At 33.7% G+C, this 16816-nt stretch overlaps 1 protein-coding gene across 2 annotated transcripts in view; it reads left to right on the top strand.

Moving 5' to 3' along the window:
• The window catches only part of LOC129002837 (zinc finger CW-type PWWP domain protein 1-like), a 31267-nt gene continuing 14451 nt past the window's right edge, over positions 1-16816 (top strand). Inside the window, exons 1-8 of one of the 2 annotated variants that reach the window (XM_054430929.1) lie at positions 1-121; positions 7009-7074; positions 11242-11331; positions 13121-13189; positions 14066-14131; positions 14278-14343; positions 15063-15131; positions 16189-16260. In XM_054430929.1, coding sequence (XP_054286904.1) covers positions 98-121; positions 7009-7074; positions 11242-11331; positions 13121-13189; positions 14066-14131; positions 14278-14343; positions 15063-15131; positions 16189-16260 — 522 coding nt within the window. In that variant the 5' untranslated portion in view covers positions 1-97. Of the gene's footprint in view, positions 122-4896; positions 5040-7008; positions 7075-11241; positions 11332-13120; positions 13190-14065; positions 14132-14277; positions 14344-15062; positions 15132-16188; positions 16261-16816 lie in introns of those variants that run through there. The other variant, XM_054430930.1, reaches the window with a different exon arrangement.

Below are 16816 nucleotides of genomic sequence, written 5' to 3'. Positions count from 1 at the left end.
GATATATGAAGTGAAGAAGATGGAGAAGTAGCGCCAAATAACTCGGAGAAGTTGATAAACGTCTTCTCAGTTGAAATGAGTTGGACTTCCGCCGCACATGGGGCTTACATTTCCAGGCTCGGTAATAAATGTCTCACTCTCACTTAAATACTATGGGTTAAATTTAAAGAATTATATATACATTTATATATCTATTAATTCATCACACAACTATATACACACTGTAGATTTAATCATACTTCCTGATTGATCATAATTATTTAAATATACTCCTTAATTCCTTAATAGATAGATGTTTATCTTTTGATAACAGCTAGAAAAACTTTAAGGTATCTTTCTGAGCGGTTTAAAGTGTTTTGTTGTTTACCATTTATTTAGTTCATTTCAAACCAACTTTAAAGAATTTTAATTAAATAAAATAATCTTTTTTTAAAATTTCCCGAATAGGGAATAGGCTATTGGATGTTCTTTTAGACCTGTCCTTTCAAACGTTATAAAACAGTTTTAATTCAAACTGTAACAACAAAAGTTATAAATGGCATAGACTTTTAGAATGGTTATCAGTAATAACTTGCAGAGGATTGTTTGAGACATAGACTTATTGCTCCAAGGCAAGTCATTAATCAAACTAATAATCTGTTTCAGAGAGAGGAACAGTTAGTTAAACAGGGGACCAATTTGACTTATAACTATTTAACATGATAATAATGATTTTAATATTGAGATAAACCGTCATAAAAAACCTGTTTATACTGTAGTAATAGAGTTAATGATATTTTTAGAGTTGGAATGAAGTAGAGGTCGTGCGGAACGAGGTGAAGCCTGAGATTTTCGGCGGGAACGGTCTAAAGCGGGGAAATCCATGGTGGGGGTAGGAGACGAGCCGATCCTCGCCTCGCATAGCGACACTTCCCCCGCCATACCACTATTCCCCTCCAAGCTTCACCTCGTTCCGTACGACCTCTACTAATATCACTCCTGGTTACTGAAATTCTTAAGAATGGTTCATTTTAGTAGGCCTACAGTCATTGACTACACAGAATAGATTTCCGGTGTAATGTAAAAATTTGAAGCTAAGAAAATATATAATATAAATACACCAGAGAGTGAAGTATTGGGTTGAATCTATATATTAATAATATTCTAGGCAAGCATGTTTCTTTAAAACCTTTTTTTCCTCAGCTCCTGTGCATTGTTGGGAAAATCTATGAATACTGTTGAAAAGATATTTTTCTGTGGATGTGCAGAATCCTTTTATAAATTAAAATAGGCAAAAAAATTAATTTGGGGAAAAAATAACATGGTCCTTTCTGGTGACGAAATAACAACAAAATATAAACAGAAAATCAAAGCAAATGGAAGAAATTACAATCACATGTTTTATTTACAGCGTTCAGTGAAAATAGAGAAGTCTGTACATTACAGATTTGTTGTTTTTGAAGTTTTTGACCACTGGACAACCTCTAGTATTAATTAATTCTAGAGGTCGACTAGGGCTAGAGGTTGACCAGTGGTCAAAAACTTCAAAAACAACAAATCTGTAATGTACAGACTTCTCTATTTTCACTGAACGCTGTAAATAAAACATGTGATTGTAATTTCTTCCATTTGCTTTGATTTTCTCTTTATATTTTGTTGTTATTTCCTCACCAGCATGGCAACCCATAAGGACCATGTTATTTTTTTTATTTCAAATTAATTTGTGTGTTTATTTTTGAGCTTATTTTAATTTATAAAGGAATTCTGCACATCTACAGGAAATTATCTTTCTAACAGTATGCTACATGCGTATAGTTTTTCTTTGCAATGCACACAAGCTGAGAAAAAAGGTTTTAAAGGAAACATGCTTGCCTACTAATAGGATCAATGCAGAACCATCAATGCTTCATATGAAAATTAAAACAGACATCCATATTTGTAAGTAAAATACACTGTGTGCTGCTTTACATTTACTTCCCATTTAAATGCAAGTCCTTTCTGAATAATCTCGCAGGCTTGAGATCTTTTCAACTCTTAAATATTGATTTCGGCTCGTATAATGGAACTCTAAGATCAAAGACATGCTTTTTGCAAGAATGGGGTCAACAAAGATTTATATATAAAAAAAAACAATTAACACATGTATTTTATAACTGTAAAAAAATTTATAACTGGTCCCAAACTACTTGTATGTAATAAATTATCAATGCTATTATAGATTGTTTGAATTGACCATCTTGGAACATTAACAGACAAGGTGTTTGGACTATTGACTTTGGACTTTGTATATTATTGTAAAACAATCATTAATGCATTTATTTATTTGTATTCCTAAGGATATGTACCGTGAATATTCTCTATGGTCTGTAAAAAATCTATGTATTGAATTTCATTTATATTAAGTAGTTCCTTAGAAATTTTCATAATGTAACAAACTTCACAACAACCCACATTTTGCAAAGTACAAAGTACCTGCTGGACAATAGTCAGTGTGTAAATGGATTAAAACATGTTGTTCTTGTGTTGGACCTGAAGAACAGATTTGTTTAAATATTTAATTTAATAAAATTTTAGCAAGACTTGTTGATGGACAGTTGGTTGCCCCGAAATTTTTGTATGCCTATTTTACTTATTGTTCTAAAAAATACAAACAGATAGTAAAGTAAGTTCTGATAAAAAAATATTTTCAACTGTAAATATTATAACAAATTAGTGTATGATTACATTCTAAATTATTGCATTGTAGTGACAGTGACAACTTGATTGGTGTGAATAATTGTTATTTAGTAATTGCCTTGGATTTAGATGCTGAAAGAACAATCAAGGTAATAATTAATTCACCATAATCACTTTTTATGTAGCTATCATAAATCACAACATACTACAAATTTAATTTATATAAACTTAAATTAGCCTAAAGCAAAGTAATTTGTAAACATTCTTTGTCATATTTCTTTCTATGTATGTTTTGTAATTAAAATGGTTAACACCAAGAAAAAAAATCAATTGCCAAACTGACTAAGAGAAGTACCTATTATTTCATAATTAATTTGGGTTTGTGTCCCATTTTATCTTTATGAGGCAGGTTATTTTATTTTTTATGCAATCACCATAAAAAATAATGCCACAGTAAAGCATATAACACAAAGCTTTGCCCCCTTGTCTGGGAAGATAAGTGGAAGATAAGTGTTTGGAAATCACAACTTGTTGGCTTCCAAGGGCGAAGCAACAGTTTGTTGCTTACAACTCAGTTATGGCTTTATATGGTTCATTGACTCTGGTAGTCACAGTCAATACCTCAAAAATTGTATAACAAACACAATTTTGGGCATACATTAATCTTATGGATGGTTTAGTTTACATTTAGCTTATTTCAATTTTCCCATTAGTGTTACATTAACATTCTGTGCACTTAATTGTAAGCTACCATTGAAAAAAAATAATCATTTCATATGATTACTGTTTACAATTATACACACTTGAGTGCAAGTAAAGATATGTAGAATATATTGTTGATTTCGTTTTGCTACATTATTAGGATCAGTCTAGAAATGTAGGCACTGTAATTGATTATATTTTTTTGTTAGGAAAGTAAGTAGTATGTTATGTGTGAGACATAGTTCCTGAAAATTACTGAAGTATGTCGCTTTACATAATTTCCAATAGTAACATTTCGTCTCTATACGCAATTATCTCATTACTGACACATTGGATTGTAAAACTACACTAACCTGTTGTGTTATTATAAGTGACGAGAGACTACATGATGAAGTTCCACGACAGATCACTTTGCTATGCCTCCCGTTACTACACAGCTAGAGATGGTGGGTGGGGGTGTGATGTGGGGTGGTGAGGGTGACAGAGAGAGGGTTGCCATGGTAACCGGAGAGAAAGGAAGAGAGGAGACTGCGCGTCGCGCCGTCGCCGCAACAGGTGGCAACTGGCAACTATCAATACCATTGCCACACGTGCGTGGGTGAAGGGGCGAACGGTCTGGGCTTAGAGGTAAAAAAAACTACAAATTAATTTGTTTCTTACACGATCTGTTACTTCATTTTGCAATTGAGTAAAGATTAAAGAACCACTACCACAGTATGTGTGCAGCGCGGTACTCAAGAGCTTAGTCATCAACATTATAAATTTAGGTAAAGACACAAATAAAATGTATCTATGTATACAAAATCAACATATAAGCTCTTAAAGGCTAGCTAATTTCTTAAAGACACGTGGAGTGGAAGAGCGTTGAAGCACAGACAGTGTATAGAGTAACTCATATTGTCTTAACCCGGGGCTCAAGAAACAGGGAAATACCGCTAGGCCTACTTAAGGTACAAAGTGGTACAAGACCACGTTCAACGTTGACTTACATTTACATGTACAATACCGGATACCTGATTTTAGCGAATAAATTCAATTCCGGTAATTTTCAATTTTAGTAAATACATCAATATGTTTATAGTTAGTAGAGGTCTATTGTGCTGCTATATTTATTATTGGCTTCCGGTGTATATTGTACATGTATTTTAAGTTTGAAAACGTTGGTCATGAATTCATAAAGGTTATTTTTCAGAATGCATATATAATATAATCAATGGTTATATTACATGTATATGTCGTATGTTCTTAGCCAATATTTTACTTTGTGAAATGAGTAGTTGAAACACTTTGTATTTCCGGATTTGTTTGGGAGATTTACGATTTACACTACAGCTGGCGCAAAACCCCATAGCCACAATCATCATCCAAAAACATAGCTTGTAACTACTAACAATCGAAATAGTGAAAATATTTCGAAAAAAAGTAAAATAAGCCTAGTCCAATAAGATTACTACTTATTGTAGGATCGACATTTTGATTCATGGGTAATTTACCGACAGATCGGCCAATTAAGTGACATTATATCAAACAAGAAGACGACAACCGCACAAAAATAGTTTGTTTATTGTTAGCTTCGTTCGTATTTCGTGTATGTCCTGTTGAAGAAAGAAGATAAAAGTATTATCAATTCCAACTGACAGTTTTGAGAATATCTAGGCCACTTTTCATTTGACAAAGCAAAGGTAAGTTGGTTAGAATTTCTTGCAGCGCAACAACTCGGTTTTTAGAATCAAATTTTTATCCTCTGGTTGAAAACCAGACAACTTTTTGGACACACTAAGTAGCTTTAGCGTATACCCCTACAATCTGATCTTACTTTATGCAATGTAGGCCCAAGTCATTTTTTCTCTTATCAGTCAAATAATTAGGTAGGCCTAGGCCTAGGTCCTCTGCTATCGTAAACTAGGCCTAGCGTTAGCGTACCTAGGCCTAGCCTAGGCCTATGTTAACTTTGTTAATGTTAAGTTACAGGTTCAGTTCCACGTCAGAAAGTGACTGTCATGATAATTCCCATCAACTTGCCTTTTAGCCTACATGTGTTCGAACTGTTTATGTTAAGGCTTCATTCAGAGTCAGTTGCCCATTAAAAGTAGGCTATGCTTGGCCTATAAAACCACTTTATAGCCTTATCAACTTCGGCTACTATAGCCTATTTTAAGCTTTAGCCTAAAAATGCTAAGTTAAGTTAATGCCTAACTTATTTTCCTACGCATCCTATAACTTAAGGCTAGGCATGTAAGTTACAGTTTCAACCTAACCAACCAAACTTGCTGATTATGAAAATATCGAAGGTTAAGGTTTTAAGTTACTAATCGAATCGATAGTTTCAATCAATATTAGCATAGCCCAGTTAAGAAACTGTAGCCTATGCCTACCCGGCTAGGTACCAAAAAGGGTTCTATCAACCTAACTTTACTATTGTTTAGTAGGCTATGTTGAGCCTTTGTCAAAGGGGACCTAAGTCAGTAGGCCTACTGTCCCGATAGAATCAGAGTTCACTTTTAAGTTTTTATGAATTGATTAAGTTAAGTTAGGCTACCTGCGTTTAGCGCCTTGGCCTAACAGCTATGTTAACTTAGCCTAAGTTTACTTTAAGTTAGCTACGTATGTCGGTTGAGATGGCAGCATACGTTTAGGTATCCTATGACCCTTTAACTTACTTACCGTTGGTAGAGAGACCTTCTCTTCTCCCCACAAAAAATTGTAGCCAAGACTAACTTAGGCTAACTGTATTTAAATTATAGATGCGCTCTACCTCAGTTCGGGCTTCAGTTTTTAGCTATGTTGCGCCATTGAAAAGAGTGCCGCGAAAAGTGCTTCCAGACGTTTGTCCTCTCAATTTACTCAGTTAACTTTTAAAATTTGTTTCATCTGAAGGACGTTCCTTACTCCTTAGATTCAAATTTATGACTATTGTTTTAATTTTCTTCTAAAAATGCATTTATAAGTGTAAAATGCTATAGAAACGAGCTTTATTTAGAATACCAGTATTTACTAGTCATTTCCCACCTAAAATTCTACTATTACCAAAAAATTTAAACGATACTCTAAGCCTACAAAAATAAGATGAACAAATTAACATTAACATTTTTCCAATCGGTTAAGAACTAAGCTGACAATTAACGGAGATCCTAAACACTTGCATAAGTGCGCGGCGAAAAGTAGAGCGCACCCTTAATTAGGTGTCCTCTGTGACTAGGCCTACGTCTATTTTCATACAATCTAGGCTAATTGTTGAACTTGGCCAGTAGTTTACAGTTAGTTGTAAATTATTTGGCTAAGTTTTTAAGTTATTGTGTCATTGTTTATAATTTTCTATTTCACATGTTGATTTCCTAAAGCCAAAGTTAGGCTATGTTTACAATTCCAAGTCTGGTCTTTTAGGCTTCTGTTTGTAAAAACACTGTCTTCATTTTTACTACCTATACCGTATTGGCTTAGTTAGCAATGCCTAACTTATTTAGTTTCTTAATTAACTGACAAAATTTTTTGTTACTCACCCTAACTTAAATGTTCTTAAAAATTGTTGCTTTTGGGGTCAATGAATTTTACTTAAGTTAATTCAACAATGACTAAGTTAACTCAACTCAGGCTAGTTTTGAGATTTGTTATCCCATAGTAAAATACTTTAATAATATGTAAACTTTACAGATGTCTGAAACTTCAGCCAAGACTTCAACGAAAAAAGGATTCAAAGCTCCAGTTTTGAATGCATCGGTAAGTTCATAAGTTACCGTACAATTTATTTTAAGAACAAACTTCAAAAAGATATTTTTTTAACATTTGAAATTTATATTTCATTCTAAGTAGGAGAAAGGTAAACATAACTGTTGTAAGTTAGTTCGCTTGATTACATGGATAATATATTTTTTGGCAAATTTATTGATTTTATGTAAGTTTTATAGGCCTCTAAGGTCTATTATTGACCACAAGTCTTAATTAAAAAAAAAACCCTTTCCTTCCAGTACCGTAGCAGCATACCTGTCAGGGCCGGATTTAGCATTTTGGCGCCCCTAGGCCCAAATAATGTTTCCGCCCCCTGTTCTGGTCACAGTTTCTTTCCTACAAACCTTTATTAAAAACTATATCATGCCTAAAGGCCTATGTTAATTGCTTACACCACTCCTCGTCGGAATTTTATCATTGCAAGGTTTTTAAAGAATTATCTTGTTTAGCCTCAACAAAATGCCGTCTTAAACACTTTTGGCAATTTTCCGGAAAATCTTTGTAAAATTATACTTGTAAAGTCGTCATTTTAAGCACTTTGACGAAAAAAAAAAGAATATTTTACACTCTGAAAATAGGCGTGAATATTATTGCTAATTACACATATTATTGTTCCAATTCCAAAGTGGATATCATAAATATTGCACACGAAATTCTTTACAATCATTAATAAAAAAAAATTAACACTTCTCCTTTACTGTGGATTGTGAATTGAATTAACACTTTGTAAATTAAACAAAGTGGGGGGACGACAATTAATAGTAAAAGCTTATAGGCTATCTTGTTTATTTATTTTTTGTCAAGTTAGGTTTATTGTGTTTTCGGCAGTTGGTCTGTGGAGGGTGTTTTAAAGGTAAAATACCCCCGCCGCAGCAAACCTGCCGTCTAAGCGAATTTCCATTTGGCCGAATTGATTTTCAATTGATCTATTTAAATAACATTAGGTTTAACGAGTACCTACCTAGGTTTGCTGCTACAAGGAAACTAATTAAGTAGTGTTTTTAGTAATATATTGATAGCTTACTATAAAATAAATAAATTTTCCAAGTTTGATCAAAATATATCCATAAACAAGCAAACTACAACATTTTACAATATTCTCCATAAGAATAACATGGGAATTTAAAATTTACCATTTTTTTAGTTTTCTCCGTAACCAATAGCAGTACAAAAACACTTTGATATACTGAATTGTTTGTTTTTTTAAGCTCTTTAAGAGGGTTTAGAGAAAAATTGGGAAATTTTGTGTTTTGAGGGTAAGAAGTGAGAAAAACCAATTTTAACCCCATAAAACCCCCCATAAAACCCTGTTCCCATGGTCCGATCATGCTGGATCGCGAACTCATTCAAGTTTATCCCGCCTTACACCTTCAAACCAAATTTCATCAAAATCGGATAAAAATTACTCAAGTTATCATGTTCACGGACACATATATATATATATATAAATCTATATATATATATATATATATGGTATACATATATAAAAATTTGAACGAATGGTGTTTTTGGCCTCTGGGGACATTAAAATGAAAAAGTAAATCGGTCCCGGGCCTAAGTCTTACCATGAGACCTACGGTAATAGCTACTTCCCTATAGGGAAATTCGCTAAAATATTACATAAATAATTGTCGATGAGATACTTGCAAATTCGTCATTTTAAGCATTTTGATGAAACAAATGAATCTTTTACACTCTGTAAATGGCCGTTAATATTATAGCTAATTGCATACGGTATATTATTGTTCCAATTCCAAAGTGGATATCATAAATATTGTCCACGAAGTTCTTTACAATAATTAATAAAAAAATTAACACTTCTCTTCACTGTGGATTGTCGTCCCGTCACTTTGTAAATAGTAAATGCTCATAGGCTAACTTGTTTATGTACTTTTTGTCAAGATAGGTTTATTGTGTTTTCGGCAGTTGGTCTGTAATTGTGGTTTTAAAGGTAAAAAAATATTACCTATAATTGTCAATGAGTTTTTAATAATAAATTAAAAGAGGTAGTATCATTACAGTGTAATTGATTCACAGTATTACTTTTTACTTTAATGAAAAATATTGTCATAGGTTTATGTTTATTGCAAAATGCGAGTAGTTTACAGTCAGTCTTATCCACGCTGATTATCCATTAAATCCAGTAAACATTTACATCTGTAAATAAATTGAACTTAATTAATAATACAATAGAAGTTTAATGGCACCAGTACCAGTAAGAGTAAGCGTATGACTCACTCACATTCACCGGGGTAGCTCGGTGGCTGCCGCGAGGCTCGGTTCCCTCATCGCCGCCGAGCTGTCAAACGTTGTTTGATATCCTTTTGTGTTTTAAATGTCGTTCGTAGGTTTTTAATCGATACAACAATTGATATAGGCGAATTCATAATAAATAAGACATATTTTAGGCACATGTCAACTATCATAGGACATGTCTGTCCTTTATTTTTTTATTTTCATTCCATGAAAACATTAACTTATTTCTAGCGATAGTAAGGCATCGGCGGGCAGGCCTCGCCGGGCAGGCCTCGCTGTGCGAGGCCTCGAGCGGCCGCTCCACTCGCTCCACCCTAAGGACGGCGCTGGTGATACCATAGATTAAACATAGGCCTTTTGTAGATTTGTCATCCTTAGGGATTAGCTGAAAACAATTCTTTTTATTTAAGTTATATGTTATTTAAACCTAGTTTGTCCAAAATAAGACGATCTAATCATAAACAATAGGTCGTCCCATGGTTATATTACAAGAAACTAAAACACTCACAACGACAACATAGAATAATAGACAATAATAGAAACAAAATTACGTCAAAACTAACCTCCAGTGTGACCAACATATATGAACTAGACATGAAAAACTATATTTAGGATTACAATATGATAACAAGTCGACTTGAGTTTATGGTTAATCTATGGTGGTCCTGCATTCAGATTATATTTGCAAAGCAATAGTCCGGCCAACCATAATTATCCTCAGGTCTGAGCTGAGGAGGAAATGACATCAAATGGTGCTTTGGAGGGGGATTTAATTTTTCTAAAACCTGTTGCAAACTAAGATATTTTTTTCGTTATTGAATTTTAAAGATAAACTTATCGTATTTTTAATATTCAAAACGTATTATATATTTTAACTTGACCCTGCAGTGCAGGTTGCTGTAAACTGATAAAAAGATTAGTTAATACATTTTCTTTTTGTGAAGTAAGGGTGGTAACGGTGTCTAACACGCAAACGCCCCTAATCACTCCGATCAGTGGCGCCGAGCCAGCATAGTGGCAGTGCAATGAGTAAACTGGCAACTGGCAATACGATGCGGGATGCGTACCGCTCGGGCGCTCGACAACATCCCTACAGCCTACTCCCGTATAACCAATATTCGTTATCAATGTTGTAACGAAATTGATGCGTAATGTTGAAAAACTGTTTAACTTATATTTTCTAACGGTTATTTATTTTAATGAATTTAAAAATTATAATGCTTTATTGGCAAGAGTTTTTATTTATAAAATATGTTAAGCTATAGCTATTTATTTTATTTTTAGATAGTAAAAAAATATTTTTCCTCTCGACCGTGCGCCCTCTGGGAGCTTGCCCGGGCCTATTTGGAAATCCGGCCCTGATACCTGTAGGTACAAATATTTGAGTGTGTTGCTGGCTTAGTAGTTTGCGTCTGGGACGTTGGTGCAGGAGAGACGGGTTCGATCCCCGGCACACCCACAATACCGGTAGCCTACATACGGGTTAGGACCAGGGTTGCCACCCTAATGTAGGGAAAATCGGGACATGGCCCCCGTCCCCCCGGATTAACATAGGCTTAAATACGGGCATATAGGAACCAGAATTGGGACTGTCCCGACAGAATCAGGGCGGGGGGCAACCCTGGTGAGGACCGCTTTCCCTAAAAGCGTTTGAATACTTCCTCCTTTGAATTCTCTTGTAAAAATGCCACTCTCACTGACCCAAGCTTAGATTATAAGAAATAATAACCTAGAGGCTACTTATTAAATCTAATGTTATTTAAATATGGAATAAATTCTACAAGTTTAAGGAAATAATTTATATTAATTAAAATCCTTTCAGACAAATAGTAATTCTTTAGTCTGCAGGTTTGCTGTAGCAAAGATCCTATTTTATACCATAGTAACATATGACTTTTACAGGGTGATGTGTCAACAATGCCTCCAGATAAAACTAATTCAGTAGAGGCCAAAGTGGCAAAGACACAGAATAAGAAGGATAAAGTTATAAAGGTAAATATTTCTGGGCTGCTAGTGCTAAACTAAGTTAAGACCATTTATATGAACTATTTATCTATTTATGTTTCCATAGAACCATTCCTTGGTTGATTCTAAAATAGTCTTATCTACAAAAAGATTAAGCTAAATAAACCTACTTTATAAATCTCCCTTTTAGTGATGTGGGCCGGGTAAATACCCAGTGGGTAGGTAAATATAAATTGGGTATTTACCTGGGTATTTACCCCAGGTCAGGGTAAATACCCAAAAACTGGGTATTTATAATTTGTATTAAAGTTAGAGAAGATTGAGATGTTTTTTTGCAATTATTACCTTGTAAAGATAGCAAAATGATAATAAAATGTGTTAAACAAAATTTCATATGGTCACTACTAGCATTTTACTTCTCGGTATGATCACCATAAATACCCAGGTCTGAGCATAAAGCATAATCGGCATAAATACCCTGGTCGCATGGTTGCACTGGTCCTGACTACTTATGATTTTTTAATTTCTATGATAGATAGATGAATTTATTTTATTAAAAGTGAAAAAAAATAATTTGTAAAATAATAATAATTATTTAGAAAGACAGGAAAATTTAACCTAGTAGTGGTATATGTGTAAACAACTTAAGAAAATAATTAAAATTCAAACTGTAGGATGGCAGGATTTAATAATATTTTTGTTCTAGATCTTTTGTTGGTATCAAAATAAAAATAAAACTAATTTCATAAACTTGTGATACAAAAAATTTGAATCTATAGCACAATAAATCTTTCAAAAATATATCAAAGTTAGACCAAAAAACAGGAGATACATTTTTTAGTAGGTTTATCCAAATATATTATTGTTCCCAACTAAGCGGTAACACAGAAAAGTTTAATGTAGACTCCCTCTTATCCGAACACCTTTTAAGCGGACAATTTTTTTCAGCCCATTGGTTTAACCTGACTAGATTGGCAAGAAGTGAGCGGTACTGAAACGACTGTTGTCGTGGGAAAGATTTGAGACCAGCGATCACGTATCTAAATACAATGCTCTCCTAAATTAAAGTTGAATATGACAGTACCGGTACACGGTTTCCGTTTTAACAAGTTTTTAGGGACGTCGGTTTAACCAGAAAAAACGTTATCTGGACTAGCCTCGGTCCCCAGGAGTCTGGATAAGAGGGAGTCTACTGTACTTTCAGTATTCTGCCATTCTGCCTATATCAATCAGGCCTTGGGTCCGTCTAGCCTTCCAAGCCATTTTACAAAATACAAATTTTTTTAACTATCAATTTTAATAACAGAAGAAGTAGGTTTAGGTTCACTATTTCTCTGATGAGGTGTTGTCTTGATTTCATAAAAAAAGTGCTAAATCTTTAAATAAAAGGTACTAGCAAAGCTTCAAGTTACTGTAAAAGGTGTTATAGACTATCCTAATTTATCATGTAATGATAACAATAACATATTTAGGGGTGGATAAAAATGAATTTCAATCGATTTCATAAATACCCAAAATACCCGGGTATTTATGGATTTTGGGTATTTACCCGGGTAAATACCCAGGGTATTTACCCTGAGTTTTAAATACCTGGGTATTTTACATCACTACTCCCTTTAGCTTATTAGATACCATTGTTGACAATGTCATTATGGTCTTCAATCGGTACATGATCTGACCATTGATAGTTTGATGTTGGTCATTCAACAACACTGCTCTTAATTAGCCATGCGGGATGGATGGTATTTTTTATCGCTGTTTTGTAAAATTACTACTTCTCTTGCAATGCACTTCCTTTAATATTGTGACTTTTTAGGGACAGGACAAGAAAATGGAATCAACTGAGGAAAGAGAACTTTCTAAAAAAGGAACTAAACCTAAGAAGGTAGGCCTGATAAAAATAATGTAAAAGAAGATACTTAGGTAGATTTAATTAAATATAAGAATAATAATTAATTGTTTATGTGTAACAGTTTAGAAAAATATTTCATGTAAATGGAAAATTATAAGTTTTAGGTAGGTACTTTAATGTAGTGATACGCTTGAATGAGTTTGGGACCAGCAAGATTAAGTCATAGGAACAAGGTTCGTTATGGGGTATTGATATTGTTAAAAAATTGATTTTGCACGTTTTTAATAAATATAAATATATCCTAATCGCATTACTGCAAATGTGTAGAGCTTAAAAAACAAATGATTTTGTATATTGTTGTGGTAAATTTTCCAATGCAGGAACGCTTACAATTGTCACGGAAAAATACAGGTCGCTTTACAAATATGTAGGTTCTTTCTTTAAAAGAATCAGTGTGTGCCACACTACACCACTAATATTGAAGTTTTGTCGTAGGGTTAAAGGCTGTGAGGAAGTTCCTGAAAAATTGTACCTATACATACAAACTTCTTTCAAATTCCTGTGTAATTGTAATTAGAGAAAAAGAGACCTGTTTTTGGATGTATTTTGATCAAATTAATTAATTTCATGCTAAACTACTAACTTAAAAAATAAAAACACTTCCTTTACCTGAATCAGCAAACCTAGGTACTTGTTAAACCTAATATTATTTAAATAAGAAATAAATCTGACATATTTCAGGAAATTTTAGAGATGCCCATCCCTCTTGACTCGGTCAATCCATAACTTAGCCATGGTTCCCATTTCCACACCGAAACCAAAATTTAAAGAATCTACAGATCTGAAGACGAGAATAAAGATTGCATATAGTTGTATGTGTCTTTGTCTAACAATATGATTTTATTCTAGGATGTCATCAAGGCTAAAGATGTCACCGAAGGCGAAAAACCTCAAAATAAAAAGAAGATTAAAAAGGTAAAAATTACTTTAAATTTAGTTAAACTTATTTGCACTCATTTAACTAATGTTTTTTTTTTTTCAAATCATGGGTTGTATAAAATACAAAAATATATTTGTATTATTTTTTATTTATAATTTATATTTTATGGTTTTATTTAAAGGTCAAAGGAACTACTGGTACTGGAGAAAATAATACGATTCCAATAAAAGAAAAAAAGATCAAAAAGGTAAGTCCTGTTTGTTTTCCTTTGTAACTATACAATAATGGGTTTCTGGTTTCTTTTTTTACTTTTTGTAATATTTAAAATTTATTTCCTAATTTTCGTTTTGTGAGGTGGATATTTTATTTGGAATTTTCCTTAAATGCAAACATTTTCATGTTTTTTTATTCTTAGTGTTACAAACAAATTAAAGTTCCGATAAGACATTTCAAATGGTTGCTTGTATTGAAATTGCCTCTTTACCTCACATAAGGTTACCTCTGCTTGGAAGCTATATCCTAAATGTATTTTGTTACCTACCGAAATGAACTATGTTTTCCCTGCAAACAGCACAGTTTTGTCCTATTTGTCTCTAGAGACATAACACGAGTGAAGACCAAGAATGCCCACAAGCTAAAATACAACTATAATATGTGTGTCTATAAGAGTTGTGATCAAGAAACAAATTTTTTCTCCCAACCCAGCTTCATTTTGAGGCATGCAAAAGCTCTCCTTGATCCTGGCCAATTAAAACTTGGGATTGTGTTGAAAACGTTACAGGGCATAGTAATCAAAATGGGATATGGGATCTGAAACGGGGGTACCATTAATAGCCTAGTTCTTCATGATCAAAGTGCATATATTTCCCTGTATAAAATCAGTATAATTACTGTAGGTGATAGAATGTGAACTAACTGTATTGAAAGTTGCCACTGATTAATTTTTTATTGTAACAATATTTTTAGAAGCCAGCAGAAACTCAAGGTGGAGATGTAACTGAGACATCTCATCAAAAGGAAAAGAAGTTTAAAAAGGTATTGATTATATTTACTTATTTCTTATAATTTTCTTATAGTTGCTCATTTGCGCTTGCGCAACTATTGCGCATATATTGAGGTGAGCTTGTGGTGTGCTTTGCCATCTTGTTTCTGGATCAAACTAAAAAATCCAGGTTTCTTCATCATTATAACTTGATTTAGAAAGTCAGGGCCGTCATCGCACATTTGAAGGATTTCTTAACATCTGAGCACTCGCATTTCTTTCCGCCTGTCAGTCAAGAGCGTGGGGACAAGTTTGGCGCACATCTTCCACGTTTAGATCCTCCTTAACAATGTGTTGCACTGTTGTTTCTGACAAATTAAAGCTTCTGCCACTTAACCGACTGTCTGCGTTAAATTAGTCGCACACACGCTGCACATTTTCATTTGTTTGGGCTGTTGACAGGCGTCCAGACCGAGGCTCATGGCCGACATTTAGAACATGCTAAGAATGAGAAATACAGTTGAAAGATTTGGTCGGGACTCATACAAGTAGCCTAACTTGAGTGTTAGTACTTTAACAAAATGTCTTGTGTGTTTTGTACCTTAAAAGAACAACGTTGCATCTACTGATAGACAAGTCCAAAGCTGTTATGGTGTCTTCATTTGGCATGCTACCAACAAATTGAATCCTTTAGTCGCATAGGCCTATCGACTGCTGAATGAGGGATATAGATCTGTACTGCAGAGCGGCAAGTGTGGACCTAACGGTCGTTCTACAAACAATAACAACCAACAAGTACTGTATGAAATGTATATTACACTGATACAGATGATTACCGCCTCAGTGACATGATGCTGAAGTTTGCAAGCCAGTAACAATAATGTCATTTGGCATAGACAACCGACATACCGCCGCCATCGGCATGGTTTGGCTTTAGTTTCAAACCTTTTACAGTCTTGCTCTAAATAATTAAGGCTGATATCATTTCTAGTACAGCATCTGCTGTCAATTTTTATTATTTGACTGATTAAAATAAGTACTCAAGATACTCATGTGTATTCCTAAAGATGTTTTATTATTTGAATATAAATGTTTTGGGTTCTTTTTCAGCCTGAAGTGTCACTCTCAGATTCACAGTATGAAGATATATTTCAAACGGTTTTACGGAATGCCAACGAACCTGTAAGTAACATCAGCTATAAGCTTGTAACATCAGTAAAATCTCAGCTTGGTTAAACATCAGCTTGTTTACTATCTTGTAGTGTTTTAAAACAGTTGTGTAGGAATGTGATAAAAATGCAGATTCTTCATTAAAAAAAATTGTTATCGTCCGGAAAAAAAAAATGGATTCATGTGAAACCACACATAGCCTACATACATGTATAATTAATTGTTGAATATATTAACACTATCTGTACGAATCATACAGCACTAGACTAGACAAAGTTGTGACTTGTTTCTTTACGTCACTGTGTAGTATACGTAGTGAGTGACTCAAGGTTCGAATATTATTCATATTCAAATTGCCGTCTTAACCAAAGGCATCTCAATCAACTTGTGTCTGATGCAAAACGAATAATACAATACCTACTCTTTTACGTTTGAATGACTATGTTTGTTTGAGACGGTTATTTGGTGAATAGAACTACTGATTTACAATAAATTAAATTTGTGAATTATAAATTGAAACTAGAAAGAGTGGAGGGAGTTGAATACCTTGTCCTGTAATCAGGTAAAA

Source organism: Macrosteles quadrilineatus, unplaced genomic scaffold (assembly GCF_028750875.1).
Source record: "Macrosteles quadrilineatus isolate MER2022 unplaced genomic scaffold, UCM_ALF_1.0 Scaffold_9__3_contigs__length_116548681, whole genome shotgun sequence".
In the NCBI taxonomy this organism is placed as follows: domain Eukaryota; kingdom Metazoa; phylum Arthropoda; class Insecta; order Hemiptera; family Cicadellidae; genus Macrosteles; species Macrosteles quadrilineatus.
This window is presented reverse-complemented; position numbering and strand designations above follow the sequence as displayed.